This window comes from Schistocerca serialis, chromosome 1 (assembly GCF_023864345.2).
Source record: "Schistocerca serialis cubense isolate TAMUIC-IGC-003099 chromosome 1, iqSchSeri2.2, whole genome shotgun sequence".
Classification (NCBI taxonomy): Eukaryota; Metazoa; Arthropoda; class Insecta; order Orthoptera; family Acrididae; genus Schistocerca; species Schistocerca serialis.
Window position 1 is genome coordinate 768,435,148 of NC_064638.1, and position 13,127 is coordinate 768,448,274.

General features: G+C 39.7%; 1 protein-coding gene across 7 annotated transcripts in view; it reads right to left on the reverse strand.

Annotated features, from left to right (window-relative positions):
• LOC126482575 (ATP-binding cassette sub-family C member 5-like) overlaps positions 1 to 13,127 on the reverse strand; it is a 512,906-nt gene that overhangs the window by 309,960 nt on the left and 189,819 nt on the right. For 4 of the 7 annotated variants that reach the window (XM_050106547.1, XM_050106543.1, XM_050106544.1 and 1 more), the window contains one exon: positions 1,780 to 1,890. The exons of 2 other annotated variants lie outside the window; for them this stretch is intronic. In XM_050106547.1, the coding sequence (XP_049962504.1) occupies positions 1,780 to 1,890 (111 nt within the window). Of the gene's footprint in view, positions 1 to 222; positions 334 to 1,779; positions 1,891 to 13,127 lie in introns of all 7 variants that reach the window. One more of the 7 variants, XM_050106549.1, reaches the window with a different exon arrangement.

Consider the following 13,127-nt stretch of genomic DNA (forward strand, 5'->3'; position numbering starts at 1 on the left):
AATAGATAGTGTCTTGAACTGTTGCTGTAAAAAAGTAATAAAATATATAATAAACTTTACTTTCATTATTATTTTTGTGCTGAAGTATGTTAATTATCTGACAGATTTGATCACAGTTTAATTAACAATGAACAATTCAATGATGGAATCTTAGAAAATGGGAAAAAGTGAAACAAGTTACACATTTTTGAATACTGTTACATAAATCAATAAGAAATGCACCTCTATTCTTCCAAAAGCAATTGCTGCATCATAAATATTGGCCACACCAATTTGCAAAGTGTTGAATGTATTCCTTATTTGACCATTAAGAACAGCAATCAGAGGAAATGCCTGAAAATGGATGTTATAGATAATAAATGACAGGAAAATGAGGATGTTTACAGTCAGTCCAATGATCAATATTACGCAAGATGACATGCACGTCACTGTCATTTTTATGTCATCATGATTATGAGCTAGCCTGTAACATGAAACGATAAATATTAACTTTCCAATCTAAGCTACAGGCTACAGTAACCTGAATAAACATATGAAGATAGCAGTAGTGAATGACAGACAGGGTGAAACAGATAGCATTATCCTCTATAATGTACAGCAGTTCATTTATTTTTAGTGCATGACTGTTCTTTTTCTGACATTTTAATGTGGTAAAAAGAGGTTTTCTATATTCCTTATAATTTATACATCAAGAATCCCTATGAGGTAGAAGACTACCAAGACAGTTAAGAACGAGATTTTCAAGATAATGTGGAAAACGAGCAAACACTTTTGGAAATTACTGACTGGAGTGATTACTATAACAATGGACAAGTTTGCTAAATACTGTCACGTCAGCAGCAAATATCTTACACAGCATGTAATTTTTTACACTGAAGCTATATTAAAATAATTAAAAATATTCTCCTTTAAAGAACCACCAACAACATCAGCATGCATCAGAGTATGAAATAGAAGTCTTATTAACTGGAAACCACACTGTAGGAAAGGGAAGTAACAACTGTTGTGGCAAGTTGGTTACTGCATAATTATGCAAATGTACTACTAATCCTTTTCCAATATTACTATCTCAAATTATTTAGCTATTAGAACTTAACAGTTCGTGTGTCATATGGTATGCTCCATGACTATATATTAAGTTGCCTAACCGCATCCTAATAAACACTCTAACTATGCAGCATCAGCACATCCATAGTGACTCCACATTTTCTTCCTTTCCTGGGGCTCCCAGTACTAGAGTAATCAGAAGGATCTCGAAGAAGGTGCCCAATTCTTGGTGTCTTGATGACCACAATGTAAAAGTTCTTCTGGTAATGTTCCCTGTCATGACATTAGCAATGGTGAAGAAGAATAGATAATGCACAAGAAAATCAACAGGTTAAACATGAACAGTGATGCTGATCAATATGAGATCAGTCTTGTACATCGATCAAAATAGGTATGTAACTGTAACCATCTCACCCCAATGGACATATTTCTTTCCATTTACAAAGAACTAATGGTTTAAACTGTTCAAACTAACTATTTCAATCACTCTAGTTTCCATGTAATTACAAACCTACTTTACCGTGAATAATATTTTAATCAATGAAACACATATATGAGAATCGTAGGGCACTAAGAAATAGACTGATTCATCACCATTTAAAAATAAAAATTATTTATTATTGAACTCAATGCTAAAAAGTAATATGGATGGCCTTATAAGATTTTTATGATACACAAAACAGAATAAAACTTTAAGTTATTAGCATCATATTGCTGAAAATGATAAACAACCTTTATTCTAGAGAGAGAAATAATCCCTTCAACAATAACTCTACTTCCTTCACGTAATCTGCTTAGAACATCTTTTAACTGATTCCCAAAAACTGCACAAATGGGAAAAGCCTGAAAATAAATGAAAAGAGAATTCAGTCACAGTTCAACTGAAGAATTATTCACTAATATCATTAACTGTTCAAATTTTAGTAAATGAAGTACAATCGCTCTTCCAAACAATGACCTTTCTTTCACCTGAAAATATGAGCATATTCAACAATCCTTTTACAAATAATTGCTTCATGAATTTATGTTTATTATTGATTTTATTATTATATCACTTCTGAAGAAAATTACAAACTTAATATACAAGTACTTTTTTTTTATACCTGTAGTACTCAATAAAATGATTTTAAGTAATTATATGTAGTGATACATCTCAAATGTGCATCACTCACCACCTAAAAAAAATTTAAAAATTGATCCCAAAGTATTGTACAGACTGATTATGAATGGCCCAAAAGCGCCAGTATATAGAACAGGTTACTTATGATTCTTTTCACGTATGGAGAACCAGAAAAGTCTAAAAATATAATTAATACTCTTTCCTATATGCCTAAAAATCCTGATATATTAATATTGTTCCTTATATGACTAAATTACACATGAAAACATATTGTGATTGGTATACAGTTATGGTTAAATGAATGGCCTGAAGACATATTAGAGTAATGTGATTTGTAAATTTATGCCAAGTAACATTTCCATACTCAAAGAAGAATGTAATCACTTTATCTCATGATTGTCTCTTTTATGTCTGCCATTAATTAAATCTGATGGCAACGGAATTCACAAATTCAGTACTCAAGACCAAGTCATATGGTTTTATTATCAATATAGGCTGATATTGCAAGTAAATAGCAATACTGCTGACAATAAACTGCCAGTTGCCTGAGTAATCTAAAATATAAGTCACTACTTCTATGAATAATATGACTTTTAACAAAGGAAAGTTTAAATGAGAAAACTAATAAATTACAATATTGAATTGTTGGTCAATACTTAAGTGTAGGTAGTGAAACGTATGAAGCTGGTAACAGATATGTATAAAAGTAAAAGTAGCACAATACCTAGTTTTCAGAATTAATAGTTCCTTTGTTGGAGAAGAGACAGGGGTCAAAGGAAAGGTCAGTCACTCAGAACCCATCATGTGAGAGACCTACCTATAATGACGTGGGTTTTGCCTAAACTATACGTCTCTCGTCTTCATTAAAGGAGCTATTAATTCTACTATGAAGCGACAAAGAAATTGGTATAGGCATGTGTATCTTCATATTTTTGCAGCACAAAGAGTGTTCCATAACATTTCGGGCATGCAGCCACATAATTTATGCAGCTGCACTCCTGATATTTTATGGTATAGGCGTGCGCATTCACATACAGAGATATAAACAGCGATAAAATTGTGTTGTGGTCGGCAATGCCTATATAAGATGACAAGTGTCTGGCACAGTTGTTAGATCAGTTACTGCTGCTGCAACTGCAGGGTTATCAAGGTTTCAGTGAGTTTGAATGTGGTGTTATAGTCGGCGCATGAGCAATGAGACACAGCATCTCCAAGATAGCAATGAAGTGGGGATTTTCTAGTATGAGCATTTCACGAGTGTACTGTGAATATCAGGAATCTGGGAAATATCCAAATCTCCGACATCACTGCAGCCAGAAAAATATCCTGCAAGAACAGGACTAATGACGACTGAACAGAGCCGTTCTACATTCCAGAAGTGCAGCCCTTCTCCAAATTGCTGCAGATTTGAATTCTGGACCATTAACAAGTGTCAGCATGCAAACCATTCAACAAAACATCATCAATAAGGGCTTTCGGACTCAAAGGCCCAGTCATGTACCCTTGATGACTGCATGACAGAAAGCTTTATGCCTCGGCTGGACCCACCATCACCGTCATTGGACTGCTGACGGCTGGAAACATGTTGCCTGGTCAGATGAATCTCGTTTCAAATTGTATCAAGCAGATGGACGTTTATGGGTATGGAAACAACCTCATGAATCTATGGACCCTGCATGTCAGCAGGGGAGTGTTCAAGCTCGTGGAGGCTCAGTAATGGTGTGGCGCATGTGCAGTTGGAGTGATATGGGGTCCCTGAACACTTCCGCTGACTACCAAACTCCCCAAACATGAACATTATTGAGCATATCCGGGATGCCTTGCAACATGCTGTTCAGAAGAGATCTCCACCCCATCGTACTCTTATGGACTTATGAATAGACCTGCAGGATTCATGGTGTCAATTCCCTCCAGCACTACTTCAGACATTAGTCGAGTCCATTCCTTGACGTGCTGCGGCACTTGTGCATGCAAGCGGGGGCCCTACACAGTATTAGTCAGGCGTACCAGTTTCTTTGCCTCTTCAGTGTAAGAACTAGGTACTCACTATTACTTCAGTATGTGTCTGTTGCCAGTACTACATTTTTCATTCCTGAAAGTAAATATTGGTCAATAATTTTCTCTCATAATAAATGACATGATGTGTTTGATATCTGACTCATTCATACCAAGATCAAAAGTCATTAAATTTTTCCTGTTACTGATGCACAAAAATTCAATTCTCAACATATTTAAAAGATGCTTCTAAGGATTTTCAGGTTTCCATCATTTGATTATCCACATAACTGATGTTTACAAAGATTATGTTCACATGTGAACACAAAGGTTTTATGTGACTTTTATGCATTGTCCTAAAAAAGACTGAAAGAGTAAAACCTTTCTAAGTAGACAGTGCCATTTCTGTTACGAATTCCTCATTAAATATTAAACATTGAGATCTCATTCCAAGGCATCAATGCATACGTACTTTGTGTTGTGCAGACCTTTATAAGAACAGCTTGTTATACAATAATATAAACGGGGTCTGTCACAAACATTACATAGGCTCCCAGGTAGATCCTGTTATACTTCTAATTCAGTAATGAATGAAAAACTTTTAAGTTTTAGTAAGATCTGAAAACTGATCTCTCATATACACTGCTTTTCATGAATACTTTTGACTCCAGCAATTGAAGCATTATCTTGTTCTGATCCCATCATCATCTGTAATAATCCTTCATTACATTCTTTTGCCTACTACCTTGAAAATCCACTGCTTAAATGACTTACTCACATAAAGCTGTCTTTCATCTTAGTAGACACACTAGCCCTCAACTTCTTTGGTTTCTTGACCACTTTTCATCATTTTCTTGGTGTGAATGTATCAGAAGGCATTAGGCATTGTTCAGCAATACAGCAGTGATATCAATCATAGTGTTTTACTCAAATGAACCCACAAAACATATTGTGTTGTGAAATTTACTGCAATTGTCATGACGAAACAGTGGAAATGTGTTTTAATGGTTTAGAAGTTAGCATTACAGGCACATTAAGACCTTCTAGGCTTTTCAGGGTATGCTAAAGTGTTGCATTACAAGATGATATCTTTAGCTGAACCTTACAACTAGAATGTAAAAAGTTATGACCAGTGCAGTAGGTCCCAATAATATATTTGCCAAAAATGTTCACTGAAAAACTGAGCTATATTTTACAGCAACAGAGTTATTTGCCTTGATGCAGACATAAAGCACGATAACTGAAGAATGGTTTTCTGTCTGCTTCCAATATGAACAAATAATCTGTTAACAAAGCCAAATTTATCAAAGGCAGAACACTGAATGTAGGCCAAGAACAACGAAGTACAGGGACTGTGCAGGACTGTACCACACTGAAACACGGCTGCTTGCTTCGCCTACAGTGGTGATTGTCAACTGTGACATTTAGCATCTCAGAGCTGCAAATTGATACCAGCTATTAGCAGGAACATTAAATCCCTCCCCCTGATATTGGTATATAGGGTCAAGAATATGCCACCCTATACCAGTGCTGGAGGGGAAAGGGGGTGGGTCATAGGGGTGAGGGAGGCCAGCAGAATATCCTGCCGAAGGATCCAGTCACAGCCAGCAGCCAACACAGGCGGCCAGGCAGAAGACTATGGATGTGGCAGCATGCTGGAAGCAACAGACTGCACCGGTACAACACAGATGAGGGAAGGTTAGAGTGGAGGGACTGGTTCCAGCTCCATGGGTTACCACACCACGAGACCCTCACCAGCCTTCCAGTGAGCAAGGCCAAGGGAGCAGAGGTCATATTGGAGACTGGGGGAGGAGAGGGGGGGGGGGGGGGGGTGCATGGCAAAGGCAAGAGGTACAGCTGGTGGTGACCCTCGTGTCCAGCCTGGATGTCGGAGGTGATGGCAGGGGTGTGGGTGCTGATTGCAACTGTAACTGTGACCAAAGCCAGTAGCAGTGGTGTGCCAGAAAGATGTGCCCAGCAGCATACACTTTGCATTCATCCCCGATGCAGCCAAATGTGCATGCCCAGACACAGGTCCTCCCATGCATGGACTGGCAAGTATATGGCTAGGGAATGTTGGATGGGGCGTGAGAGGCCTAACAGTGCACAATGCCAGCATGTGGGCAGCATTCTGACCTGAGTGACCCTGTTGATGGGGGCAAACTGATACACTGCAAGAAAGTGATGCAGAGCTTCCTCAATAGATGACACCTGCAAGATCTTCCGCATCTGTGTTTCAAACATACAGACCATCCACTTAGCCTCCATGTTGGAGTTGCAGTGAATGAGGATGGGGGACAGGTGTTCAATGTTGTTATGGTGACAGAATCCACGGAACTGCGTTCACATAAATTGGGGCCAATTATCCAACAAGCAGATAAATGGCGTTCCCTCAATGGCAAGTATCACTGAGCAGGGACAGATGATAGCAGGGGTGGTAGTGGACAGCATCCATGCCACATAAGGGAAGTTTGAGAAGGCATCCACCACCACCAGCCACAAAGCTACCTGAAACATCCTGGTAAAATCAACATAGACCCTATCCAATGGGTGGCCAGGGTTGGGTCACAGCAAGAAATGTAGCACAAGGTCCACTTGTTTGAAGGAGCAGGTATGACAGTAGTGCAAGTGCGTTCAAAGTCAGCAAGTAGATATGCCTCTAGGCCAATTCCTTCATGTGTATCATACCTCAATGCAAATCATGAAGGAGCTTGAAGATGTCAGGGTGGAATGACAACCCAGCATTCAGAGACCACTGTGGCAAACATTAAGATATTCTTCATGGTGTTGAGCCAGTAGCACAACACAAAGTAATTGTGAAAGGCCAAGTTGGCCTGGCGGGAAACATAGTCTGGAAACTACTTCTGAACAGCAGACAAAACTTTCTGCAGGACCAGACATGGAACAACATCATGGCTACCTCTGGCAAGACCAGTGGGAGTTCATCCAGAGTTTCTTGTAGATATTGGTCAAGAGCAAAACAAACTTTCTCCCAGCAACCAAATTACATGTCAGGGCACAGAAGGAGGTGCTACAGGTGTCTGTGTGGACCTGTATGGTGATGGGGTGAAAGTGGATTTCACAGTGGTACCCTCTTAAAAACAATGCTCGGCACTTTAGACACTGCACTGTTTTTTTCTGAGAGCTGAGAACGATCCCTGGACTACAAAATCAAGGGCTTGTGGCCAGTCAACAGGTGGAATTTGTTGCCAAACACATACACATGAAATTTCTTGACCCTGTAAATGATTGTTAGAACTCAATTTGTGAATAGTTAAGTTGTGGTGCAATCAACTTTTTGGACGTGAAAGCAATAGGCTTTTCAGAACCATCTGACAACTTAGGGGCAAAAATATAGAAATTTCATTCACGGATGTGTCCCCCGCAAGTGTAAATTGCAAGCCCAGCATATATGGCATCAGATACAATGCCACCTTGAGACCATCCTTATGGTGATCAAAACCCTGTTGATAGGTGGCCAACTATACAAATCAGATACCCTTCTTGTGGAGCTGATTTCGGGGGTTTTATGTCCACTCCTTATACAAATAAGTAATCCATAAACGAAGCCAAGATCACACTGTGAGCTGAACATGGAAGGAACACCAATAACAGTAACCAGAAAGTCAGTGACCACAGCCAGGCTGGCATCTAAGTACAAATCATGTGGTGTGCTACTGAGAGCAACTCATGGGTGCTTGTGTAGCTCCATGCTGCAAGCAGTCGGGCCCACCTGACATGTCACTCACTCTTCTGGTGGTGCCTGTCAACTGTAATGCCTCTCAGCCACCAACGATTTTGTCCACTGGCAGGAATGTTAAAGAGGGTGTACAATTTGCATCACTTGGGGAATAAAGCTGGCATAGTACATGATTTTATCCATGAGTGACTGTAGCTGCTGAAGGTTAGTAAAAGTCAACATATTAGGGATCAAGTTGATATGGTCATGTGTGCATGTGATATTCTTGTGACTAAGAATGTGCCCCAGGTTTATGATGTTGGGGGCAAAGAAACCGCATTTTTCTAACTGACAGAGTAAGTCATTTTCCTCAACTCATTTGAAAAGGGATTTGAGATTCCTGTAGTGTTCCAGATGTTTCAACACCTTAAAAATATAAAATCTAAACAACTGACACAGAGCAGAATACCTTCAATCAAATATTCTAAACACTTTCGGAAAATGGTATTTACATTAGCAGCTGACACGATGCATCACTGAATGGCAGTTGTACATATGCATCTTATAGATTTATTGATGAAAAATAGAGGCCCTCTGCTAAGTTTAGTAAACAAACCCTCCAGGCAAGGCACATGATAGAGATATATGTTGGACTGGGCATCTGTTGTTGTTGTTGTTATGGCCTTCAGTCTAGAGACTGGTTTGATGCAGCTCTCCATGCTACTCTATCCTGTGCAAGCTTTTTCATCCAAGTACCTTCTGAAACTTACATCCTTCTGAATCTGCTTAGTGTATTCATGTCTTGGTCTCCCTCTTCAATTTTTACCCTCCACGCTGCACTCCAATACTAAACTGGTGATCCCTTGATGCCTCAGAACATGTCCTACCAACTGATCCCTTCTTCTAATCAAGTTGTGCCACAAATTCCTCTTCTCCCCAATTCTATTCAGTACATCCTCATTAGTTACATGACCCACTCATCTAATCTTCAGCATTCTTCTGTAGCATCACATTTCGAAAGCTTCTATTCTCTTCTTGTCTAAATTATTTATTGCCCATGTTTCACTTCCATAAAGGGCTACACTCAATACAAATACTTTCAGAAAAGACTTCCTGACACTTAAATCTACACTCGATGTTAACAAATTTCTCTTCTTTAGAAACACTTTCATTGCCATTGCCAGTCTACATTTTATATCCTCTCTACTTCAACCATCATCAGTTATTTTGCTCCCCAAATAGCAAAACTCATCAACTACTTTAAGTGCCTCATTTCCTAATCTAATTCCCACAGCATCACCTGATTTCGACTACATTTCATTATCCTTGTTTTGCTTTTGATGAGGTTCATCGTATATCCTCCTTTTGACGTACTGTCCATTCCGTTAAACTGCTCTTCCAGGTCCTTTGCTGTCTCTGACAGAATTACAATGTTGTCGGCAAACCTCAAAGTTTTTATTTCCACTCCATGGGCTTAAATTCCTACTCTGAATTTTTCTTTTGTTTACTTTACTGCTTGCTCAGTATACAGATTGAATAACATCAGGGATAGGCTACAACCCTGTCTCATTCCCTTCCCAACCACTGCTTCCCTTTCATGCCCCTCAACTCTTACAACTGCTATCTGGTTTCTGTACAAATTGTAAATAGCATTTTTGCTCCCTGTACTTCACCCCAGCCACCTTCAGAATTTGAAAGAGAGTATTCCAGTCAACATTTTCAAAAGCTTTCTCTATGTCTACAAATGCTAGAAATGTAGGTTTACCTTTCCTTAATCTCTCTTCTAAGATAAGTCGTAGGGTCAGTATTGCCTCACGTATTCCTACATTTCTATGTTCTACAGAATTCAAACAGATCTTCCCCAAGGTTGGCTTCTACCAGTTTTTCCATTCATCTTAAAGAATTCGTGTAGGTATTTTGCTGCTGTGACTTATTAAACTGATAGTTTGGTAATTTTCACGCCTGTCAGCATCTGCTTTCTTTGAGATTGGAATTATTACATTCTTCTTGAAGTCCGAATGTATTTCACCTGTCGCACACATCTTGCTCACCAGATGGAAGAGTTTTGTCATGGCTGGCTCTCCCAAGGCTATCAGTAGCTCTAATGGAATGTTGTCTACTCCTGGGGCCTTGTTTCGGCTTAGGTCTTTCAATGCTCTGTCAAACTCTTCACGCAATATCATATCTCCCATTTCATCTTCATCTACATCCTCTTCCATTTCCATAATATTGTCTTAAAGTACATCGCCCTTGTATGGACCCTCTATATACTCCTTTCATCTGCTTTCCCTTCTTTGCTTAGAACTAGTTTTCCATCTGAGCTCTTGATATTCATACAAGTGGTTCTCTTTTCTCCAAAGGACTCTTTAATTTTCTAGTAGGCAGTATCTACCTTAGCCCAATTAATATACGCCTCTACATCCTTACTTTTGTCCTCTAGCCATCACTGCTTAGACACTTTGCACTTCCTGTCGATCTCATTTTTGAGACGTTTGTACTCATTTTTGCCTATTTCATTTACTGCATTTTTATATTTCCTCCTTTCATCAATTAAATTCAATATCTCTCCTATTACCCAAGGATTTCTACTATATACTGGGCATTTATAGGGGACTTAAAGTTACAAGTGTGGAAAGACCAGTTGGGTATCTAGGGCAGCCACAGAGGTCACCCACTGCATGGCTGACACCAGGGAAATGGGGAAAAGATGCTTTGGTCCTGAATCTGAATCAATTCTGCTTAAATAGCCTCTCTCACCACAAATGCTAGAGGGCATGCATGCACTACAAAATTGTGGTATTGCTCTAGGCTTCATAGATATAGGAGTGGTAAAATTACTTGCACATCTGAGCATCGGTTCAAAAATCTCTTTGTATGAATTCCTCAGAGTACTGAGGTCATGAAAGAGCACCATTTTGGACACTAAACTGACTTGGTCCACTACTTTGAAACCAAAATTGGCAAAAGTATCTGAGCCAAAGATGTTAGCAACAGTAGGGGAGCACACAACTAGGAAGATTAGTACATGGTCAACATCACTGTACTTAGCAGCCAACGACAGTTCTCCAAGGAGAGGTATAATCTTGTAGCAGTAAGACATGACCTGGTGCTGTGTCCTTTGCAACAACAGAGAGGTGAGCTGCTGGCACTTTTTCACTGATTAATGATACAGCTGCACTTGTGTCCAGTTGGAATTTCATGAACTAGGCAAAAAGCATCACATCCGACGTAAGTTTCCAAGGCAGCTCTGCAGCTGTGATGATGTGGATCAATGTGCTGTCCTGCGATGGGTGAGCATACAGCTGGTGGTTTGCTGTGAGGAGGCCCCGATTGCTCCAGACTCAACAATCCACTGCATAAATGACCTTGTGGATAACATCAGAAGTTCACTGAGGCTTTTTGCAGATGATGCTGTGATATATCGAGAGGTTGCAACAATGGAAAATTGTACTGAAATGCAGGAGGATCTCCAACGAATTGACGCATGGTGTAGGGAATGGCAATTGAATCTCAATCTCAAACAGTACAGTTCAAACCACTGGAGGTAGACTTTGCTGTTCTCCAAAGACTCATCAAAGACAGCATATGGCAGCTTTTGCTGCAACTTCCCTCTTGGAGGCAAGGTGCACAATTACATCCTGAACCAATGATTCTGCATACAAAAGTTTACACTTCAGACATGTGAAATTGCACTTGCATGTGAGACCCTGCAAGTAGGCAGCCCTTGCTGTGTAAGACTGTCAGTGTCCTTGACAACTTACTAAACTGTAGCCTAGCTGCAATAATACATGTATGATGACCAAAGTATTTGGTTAACAAAGCACAGAGATCATTCAAAGACAAAGTACTTGGGTCCAAGAGTGGTTGCAGTTTCTACATTCTACATCACTTTGTATAAACGGCTACTAGAAGACAAGAGCGACGCGCTTTGCTATCTGCCAGAAATGCTATAAGCAAAGCAGTACTGTACAAACCACTGGGGGTAGACTTGGCTGTTCTCCAAAGACTTGTAAAGGCAGCATATGGCAGCTTTTGCAGCAGCTTCCCTCTTATTGGCAAGGTGCACAATTATGTTCTGAATCAATGATTCTGCATACAAAAGTTTACAGTTTGGACATGCTTATTTGTATTTTGGATTATGCATATGGCTTGTCTCTTGAAGTCTTTGACTATCATGATGCAGAATAAATTCGACTAGGTCAGTTACTACAATTCTCACAGCTTCAAGGGGACCACAACACTCAGACCATGTTGGTGAGGTTGATTCTGGACTCGGATCAATTGCTGCCAACAACTCTAAATGAGATCGAAGAACAGACAAGTTTCCGGGATCTCATGTCCTCTGAAGAGCAATTTCCAACTCTTGTACTGACCGGGCAAATGATTGAGGAGTTTGTAGTTTGTCAATAATGCTTTGCATATGTGATTTGTGGGCAGTGTCACCATAAAGTAAACTCACCAGACTTTAGCCTAGCTGCAATAAAGCGTGTATGATGACCAAAGTATTTGGTTAACAAAGCACAAAGATCATTCAAAGACAAAGAACTTAGGTCCAACAGTGGTTGCAGTTTCCAATTTCTATATCACTTTGTATAAATGACTACTAGAAGACAAGAGTGACCCACTGCGGTCTGCCAGAAAAGTTATAAGCAAATCAGTACAGTTCAAAACACTGGAGGTAGACTTTACTGTTCTCCAAAGACTCATCACAGGCAGTTTATGGCAGCTTTTGCTGCAACTTCCCTCTAGGATGCAAGGTGCACAATTACATCCTGAATCAATGATTCTGCATACAAAAGTTTACAGTTCAGACATGTGAAACTGCACTTGCATGTGATGCCCTGCAAGTTGGCAGCCCTTGCTTTGTAAGACTTTACAACTCACAAGACTTTAGCCTAGCTACAATAAAGCATGTATGATGAGCAAAGTATTTGGTTAACAAAGCACAGAGATCATTCAAAGACAAAGTACTTAGGTCCAAGAGTGGTTGCAGTTTCCTCATTCAATACCACTTTGTATAAATTACTACTAGAAGACAAAAGTGACTCACTGCTGTCTGCCAGAAAAGCTATAAGCAAAACAGTACAGTTCAAAACACTGGAGGTAGTCTTCACTATTCTCTAAAGACTCATCAAAGGCAGTGTATGGCAGCTTTTGTTGCAACTTCCCTCTTGGAGGCAAGGTGCACAATTACATCCCGAGTCAATGATTCTGCATACAAAAGTTTACAGTTTGGACAAGCTTATTTGTATTTTGGATTATGCGTATGGCTTGTCTCTTGAAGTC